Genomic DNA, 8,339 nt, shown 5'->3' with positions numbered 1-8,339 from the left:
TGGGGGGCCCCCCGCCGAACCCATCGCGGTCGATCGTAACCAACGACAGAGAGCAGTCTGGGTTATAGGGTTTTGGCGGTTGACCGCCGAACCCATCGCGGTCGACCGTAACCAACGACAGAGAGCAGTCTGGGTTACAGGGTTTTGGCGGTCGACCGCCGCACCCATCGCGGTCGACCGTGACTCAGTTCAACCGAATCCTCAGAGCTGTGTACGTTCGCGGTCGACCGCCGTGACACTCGCGGTTGATCGTGAAACAGTAAAACTATTTTTCTCGTGTTCCGACAAATCCTTCGACTTCGCTGCTTCCAACAACTCTGTCCACGACTCCTCTACACTATTCTTAAGATACCATGAGAATCACCTATCTTCAAGCTCCCATGAGGATCGCTAAGCTCCCGAAGAGAAGATACACTCGTATCATGGGTCCCCCCTTTAGGAACTTGAAGTCCCGTTCAAGTTAGAACTTCAGCTGAGGGAACTCGCGAGCCCCTCCATCTTTTTTTGCACCACTTGGCCTTGCTAGGAATCCGGTCTCGAAGTCCGATCGGAAATAACTCATTCGTTCCGCGTCTCGTCGTAGTCACCGCTCGCTCTAAGTTGCAATCCTTTGTCGATGGCTTTTCTGGAAGTCTAATGCACAGCGAGACAAACTTCTTGCTTGCATTCACTAGTCTCTTCACTCGTGTCACCGTCCCCAAGCTTGTCTCCCTCGGAAGAGATGCCGAACGAAATATGAACCTTTCACCATCCTTAGTGAAGGTGTACTTCTGAGCCTGCCTCTCGTAGATCGCATATCTATCCCATAAGTGTGAAGGTGTACTTCTGAGCCTGCCTCTCGTAGATCGCATATCTATCCCATAAGTACGGATTGCCCAGTTTAATCTGACAAACTTCCAATGGAACGACGTAGCACGTGACCTCGTCAATATACGACTCGTGGAGCGCAAATCTGACAGTGCATTGATCAACTACACACAGTTTCTCCTCCTTCTGAATCCACCCCAATGGATAGGGCTTCGGATGCTTGACCGTCTTCAGACCCAGCTTCTGAACCAATGCCTCGGATATCAAATTCTTCTAGATGCCTGAATCAACAATGGCATCAACCAAACTGGTCTTCACTTGCAGCTTAAGAATAAAGAGTTGCTCTCTCAGGTCGTCGTCCTCTTTCATGCTCTGCTTCTCCGTCATAAGGTTGAGACTGCTGTTGGGCTCTGTCAACCCCGGGACTTCTTTCGGACCTTGAGATATCATGTATGCCTTTTTCTCCTCCTTCTTCTTCAATCCTCTTGGCTTGAGATGAGGATACTTCTCCCAGCACCGGTCAGCTGTGTGCCCTGTCTTCTCGCAGTGACCACAAATCAACCCTGCTTTCCCTGGATCACCCTTCTTCTTCTCCTCTTTAGATTGAGAACCACTAGACTCGCCTCCCATCTGTTTGGAGTCTCCCTTAGCCTCGTTGCCCTTCTTTTGCTTGCCCTCGAGGGCAACAGCCTTCACGCTCGCCTCTGCAATTGATTCCACCGTGAATAACTTCATCTCCTTTCGGATGTGATCGCTTAATCCTACCATATACTTCATAAACACGGAATATTCCTCTGTCGCAATGTTGAAGACCATCGCCTGCTGCTGAAACTCCGTGGTGTATTCTTGAATGGTTTGATTGACCCTTTGACGCAAGCCGTACCACTTATACCAACGCTCTTCAAGGAATCCCACCGGGTAGAACTGCTTCCTCAGTAACTCCTTGAACTTGTTCCATGACACCGCCTTCTTCTCCTGCTTGCAGTAGGATTTCTACCACGTCAACGCGTGCCCTGAAAGCTTCAAAGTCGCGAACACAATCTTCTCTTTCGACGAATAGCCATAAAGAGTAAAATACGTCTCTATCCGCTCAATCCAGTCATCAAGCCTCTCGACGTCAACACTCCCATCATAAATAGGAATCTCCACTTTGAAGTCAATCTTCAGGTTCTGATAAGAATTCTTACCCCATTGATGTAATGCAGTCTTAACGGTCTCCTCCTCCTTGTCGGAATCTGAATCTACTCTCTCTACATCGGACTCAACAATTTTCTTCGAAGAAGATTCACCTTGTTTGCCACCTCCATGGATAAGACTGATGAGTTGTGTGAGAGTCGAACCTATCATCTCGATCTGCTTCTCCAATGCATCAATCCTCGCTGAATTGTCTCCTTTAGCCATCTTCTTCTTTCTTAAAACCTGGACACCTTCCAATGAAATAAAGATCTCGCCAAGCTTCTTGTACTGTGAGCGAGTAAGGACCATACACAGGTTTTCCCTCCACAGGATCTAGGGGCTCTGATACCAACTTGGTACGAGTCGCCGAGCGAGCACTCTTGATCGCAGAATTATCAAGAGTGGGTTGAGAAGAAAACGACTGAAGAACACAATATAATAATTTAGGCGAAGGAAAATACATTCTCTAGATTATGAGAATCAATTGGATTACAATTCTTTCTCTCACAATCTCTCTAGATCAAAGAACAACCTCCCTGATCTCTTTTCTGATTACAGTCTGAGTAATCTACCCTCTTTTTTTTTCTAGAAAAGTCGTGTTTCTATTTATACAAAATAGAAATCCTAAACAGTGCAGAAAAACCAGCTCAGGCCCAAAACCCGACTCGTGGTTGACCGCAGAGCCAGGCGCGGTCAACCGCGGCCAACACCTGAGACTTAAATAAGTTACAGGGTTTTGGCGATCGACCGCCGAACCCATCGCGGTCGACCGTAACCAACGACAGAGAGCAGTCTGGGTTACAGGGTTTTGGCGGTCGACCGTCGCACCCATCGCGGTCGACCGTGACTCAGTTCAACCGAATCCTCAGAGCTGTGCACGTCCGGGGCCGCCCGCCGTGACACTCGCGGTCGACCGTGAAATAGTAAAACTGTTTTTCTCGTGTTCCGACGAATCCTTCGACTTCGCTGCTTCCAACAACTCTGTCCACGACTCCTCTACACTATTCTCAAGATACCATGAGAATCACCTATCCTTAAGCTCCCATGAGGATCGCTAAGCTCCCGAAGAGAAGATACACCCGTATCATATAATCTTTACACTTGGCCCTTGTGGAATGTGAGAGTCGTTAATTTGTAACTCTCGCACGTTGCTGTGAAAGTCTTCACATTGTTACTTTCATCGACTGTTGTGAAGGTCGTCAGATTGTAACTTTCGCTTGTTAATGTGAAGGACGTTAGATTATATCTTTCATCATTTATTGTTTGTGGGGATCGACTATCTGCAGTAATTTTTAGACAGCCTACATTTATGACCTACAGAAGATGTCGATCACAGTGGGAGGAACCATTATGTCAGACAAATTGGTGGTGATGCAGTTCGACAAGGTTGCTACAGGGACTACCATTGAGTCCCTCGTCATTGAGTTTGATCAAACCAAATATGAAGAATACTTATCTTCGGATTCCTTTGGTGGCAAAACATCACATAAGTATCATAAAACCTTGCGTGTAACTCGGCCCTAGCAAACTAAGGTCATGCCTGAGAACTCTACCCGAGCAATCACAGGGGGTTCCATCCCTCCCAAGCCTGTTGAGGCGGGCCAAAAGGCCAAAGATGCAAACCAAGAAGTCACTCGTTGGGTTGTTAAGTAATCCGCGCAAGCTCCTGTCTCTGAGGGAACCATAGTTCGTGTTGGCATAGATCATGCCTTCACCGTCGATATGAACGCTCCTCTCTCAAAGAGAGCCAAGCAAAGGCGACGACAAGCCCGCGCTCGCCGCGAAGCACGTGCATTGATCTCCTATGACGACCTAAATTATTATTCAGGCCTAAAAAACAATGCTAAAGCCAAGAACAAATGCGAAGTCCCCAGTTCTAGCGAACTACAAGGAAAAATTCCCAGTCCTGGCAAACTGCGTTGTTCAGGCAGACCTCACATTGCGTAACTAACATGAACTATTATTAGACTTAACATGAACTGAAATTAGGCCTAACATGAACTGAAATTAGACTTAACATGAACTATTATTAGACATAACATGATATGTAATTAGACCTAACATGAACTATTATTAGACATAACATGATCTAAAATTAGAACTAACATGAACTCTAAATAGACCTAACATTAAATTAGACCTAACATGAACTCTAAACAGACCTAACATGAAATTAGACCTAGCATGAAAGAATAGTGGAGATAATGATATTTTGGGGTTTTGTACTTTTTATACTCTCTTGATGCTTAGTTGATGAGTAATAATTGCTAAAAAAGAGTTGCAGCATATGATATGACATTTCTTAGGGCTAGACCATATTGGAAAAAAATGGAAAAAAATGAAGAGGATGCAACACATTAATATATTACTTTTTGGGGATTTAGACAAGTTTCCCTTTCTTTTTCCTCAAGAATTCGAACTTTCACGAGCATTTATTTTCCTACTCGGATTACGGTAATCCGTATGAATCGTGTTTAAGTCGGTTGTGAAACTTATTAATATTCCTTTCATTCCTGAAACCCAAAAATTTTTCATCTCCAAATTCGCAATTTTTGCCTGATTTCTCTGATACACCAGTGAGGGCTCTGATCTCTCGCCGTCGAAGCTTCATCGCCGACGAAGCTCTCATCTTCAGGTTTGTTCCTTTCCATCTGAACTCTTCTTCGACTTCCTTCACTATGAATTTCAATATCGTGCTAAGAACTTAAATTTGAAATCGGAGGCTAACTTGGGATATCATTAATTGCGATAGACCCCTTGCACTACTCCCAATGGTAGATAGACCCCTGTAGTTCTGATGCTGCAGATAGGGCCCTGAGCATTCGAAATTTTTTGGATAGCTATCTGCCCTCCGGGGGGGGGGGGGGGGGGGGAGGGTGTTGTTGATTGACTATTATTACATACAAATAGATCTCCAAGGAGTGTTAAAAAAAAAACACTCAGGTGTCTATCCGCAGTTAGCCGATAGTACAGGGAGTGAGTCTATCTGCAACTAACCCATTTTACACAAACATCAATCTGATCATATGAGGGAAACTGTAGATAAATTTACACACATTTACATGCAAATGAGCACTCAGGTGTTTATCCGCAGTTAACCGATAGTACAGGGAGTGAGTCTATCTGCAACTAACCCATTTTACACAAACATCATAATCTGATCATACGAAGGAAACTGTAGATAAATTTACACACATTTACATGCAAATGAAGTAAGGACCATTAACATCAATGTGTGAAAAAACACAACACAGGCACGAAGAATATGGTTGCGTAGTGAAACTATTATAATTACAGGAAGCACAATGGCATCCGGTATGCAAAGTACAAACACACAACAGGAAAGGTGTGCAGAATGCAGTAGCTTACTAAAAGTATGGTACCACATAAAGCACGATAGCATTTTCTGTGCAAAATACAAGTATACAACAGAGGAGGTGTGAAGAATACGATAACATTTTTATACTAACAGAAAGCACAATAATACTTGATATGCAAAATAACAAGTATATACAACAACAGAGATGCAAAAATACGGTAGCCTACCGAAAGTATTATACAACAGAATGCGTGGTAGTTGTTAGAACATAGAATTATATCCCTTGACCCTCATCATAAATTTGGCGTTTTGATGTATTGATTAGAGGAACTTTAAGATGGTATTAGAGCAACACATGTTTAATTTGCACTGGTCGTGGATTTAAAGCAGATTTTGTAAAAATTGATATCGTTGCGTGAGTTTAGGTTTCGGCCCAAAAAGAGCCCTCATCATGCGGGGGCATATGTCAGAATATAAAATTATATCCCTTAACCTTCACCATGAGTTTAGAGTTTTGGCATACTAGTTAGAGGAACTTTTAGAATAATACTTGATATGAGAAGCTGAAGTACACATTACAAACAGAAGAAGTGTAATGTTAGAATTAATATAAAACTATAATCCTCAACCCTCACCATAACTTTGGAGTTTTGGTATAATGGTTAGATGAGCTAAATTTAAGATGATATCAGAGCAACACAAGTTCAAATCCCACCGGTCACGAATTTTAAGCAGGTTTTTTAAAAATTGACACTGCTGCGTGAGTCCGGGTTTCAGCCCACAAAAAAGGGCGTTCAACCTGCGGGGACATGTTAGAATTAATATAAAATTATAATCATCGATCCTCACCATAACTTCAGAGTTTTGATGTAATGGTTAGAGGAGCTAAATTTAAGATGTAAAGAAGCGAGAAAAGAAAGTGTGAAGAATGCGGTAGCTTATCAAACATATTATACAACAGGAAGCACACTGGCATGGATAGAGGGGTTTAGACAGAAGAATACATCTGGAAAAAGAAATAAAATATGCATCCCTCATTTGAATCAAGAACAATATTACTTTAGGTTAATAGTTTATTACCAAATTTAACTAAGAATTTGTACACAGGATGAAATCAAATTAAAATATTATAACCCACCCACATGATCAATGAAAATTAACTACACCAGTCACCATTTAATATGAGGGTCTTCAGAAATCCTTTTGATGCTTGGTTGACTAGCAAAAGAAAAAATTTAGAAAAGAAAACCTTACTGGCTCTCAAAATTAAATCGGTCAAATGTACGGTATTATAAGTTTATGCACTTTCCTTCATCTTCCTCTTTACTCAATTTCTCTTATAGATCTTTAACGGGCAAGCAAGAAGCATGCTACCAATGACCACAAATAATTCAGCACTCCTAGCAACTGCAGCCTCTATTGCAGCCTCGGCTGTTCTGATTCGTACCCTTGCATCTGATCTCCTTCCCTCTTCAGCTGAAGAATACTTCTCAGAAAAAATTGCTTACATGCTTGAGAGCCTGTCCTCAGATCTTATTATCACTATTGAAGAATTTGATGGTGCAATAACCAACCACATGTACAAGGCTGCTGAGTCCTACCTAGCCACTAAGCTCAACAAATCTACACGTCGCATTCGAATTAACAAACAAGAAGAGGACTCTGATAACTTTGAGGTAAAGATTGACCATGGCCAAGAAATCGTCGATCTCTTTGAAGGGATCAAATTCAGGTGGCGATTCTCATCCAAGAATAGCAAACCGAGCATTCAAACATATAATCATCGCCATATGAAGCCGAATACCATGGAGACCAAATTTCTTGAGCTAAAATTCAACAAGAAGCACAAGGACACTGCACTTAAATCATATATGCCCTTTGTACTATCACAAGCTAAAACCATCAAAGCCGGGATCAAGACTCTCAAACTCTATACAAATGACCAATACTCGTGGGAGTCTGTGAATTTCCATCATCCTTCTACGTTTGAGACAATGGCATTGGACGTTGAGCTTAAGAAGGAGGTAATGCAGGACTTGGCAAGGTTTGTAAAGAGGAAGGAGTATTACAAAAGAGTGGGAAAAGCTTGGAAGAGAGGCTACTTATTGTATGGGCCACCAGGAACTGGCAAATCGAGCTTGGTGGCGGCAATGGCAAACTTTTTAAGGTTTGATATTTATGATTTGGAGCTGACAGAGCTGAAGAGTAACTCTGAGCTACGCTCCTTGTTGGCTAAGGTAGCCAACCGGTCAATCTTGCTGGTGGAGGACATTGACTGTTCAGTGAATTTCGAGTCAAGGGAGAACAAGAAGCAATCACAGAATCAAGAGGAGTCAGTGACAGAATCTGATGATGGCAAGGTGAGTACTTAGCATGTGAATTATTTTGGGGTTTTCATATATTGGTCCCCCAAATCTTTGATATTTATATATTATTCCCTCAAATCTTTCAAATTGCTATTTACTCCTTGGTGGATCACACTAAATAAGTCCTTCTGTTTATATATCTGTCCAATTGACTGGAATCATTGTTTTAAATATCTCCAATAAAACCGATATATCAAGCAATATATCCTTCTAAAAGGCTTGTTGCAAAACGATATGTCTCAATATAATTTGCCGCTTTTTGGCAATTTTTGGGCGATATATCCCCGACATGACCGATACCTAAGCCAATACATTGATTGACATGTCCTTTTATATGGTTAGTCGCAAAACAATATACCGCTTTTTGCAATTTGTTGCTATGTATCTTGATAATCCTAACATATTGGGTGACATTTCAGCCTCAAACAAAATTTTGGCCAATTTTTTGTATGTTCAGATTTCATTAAGTATGTCTAGATTGCATTTTAGGACACACACGTGTGTTTGTGTGTGTAGAGAGAGAGAGATTAATGTGTATCATATGTCATATCAAGGGATTCCCTCATATACAATAATGTGGCACAATCTTCACTATGTATGGTTATGAGGCATTCTCTCCTACTTTATTCTCTTGGTGGAGATTGTGTCACATCATTGCATATGGCATATGA

The 8,339-nt window shown here is 42.1% G+C and overlaps 1 protein-coding gene across 1 annotated transcript in view; it reads left to right on the top strand.

The window, feature by feature from the left end:
• LOC109829018 (AAA-ATPase At3g50940-like) overlaps window positions 4,395-8,339 on the top strand; it is an 11,577-nt gene continuing 7,632 nt past the window's right edge. Inside the window, exons 1-2 of the mRNA XM_020396057.1 lie at window positions 4,395-4,618; window positions 6,646-7,662. Coding sequence (XP_020251646.1) covers window positions 6,670-7,662 — 993 coding nt within the window. The 5' untranslated portion in view covers window positions 4,395-4,618; window positions 6,646-6,669. The remainder of the gene's footprint in view (window positions 4,619-6,645; window positions 7,663-8,339) is intronic.

The sequence above is a fragment of the Asparagus officinalis genome, chromosome 1, assembly GCF_001876935.1.
Source record: "Asparagus officinalis chromosome 1, Aspof.V1, whole genome shotgun sequence".
Lineage (NCBI taxonomy): Eukaryota > Viridiplantae > Streptophyta > Magnoliopsida > Asparagales > Asparagaceae > Asparagus > Asparagus officinalis.
The sequence above is the reverse complement of the archived record's forward strand: the minus strand, read 5'-3'. Positions and strand labels throughout refer to the sequence as shown.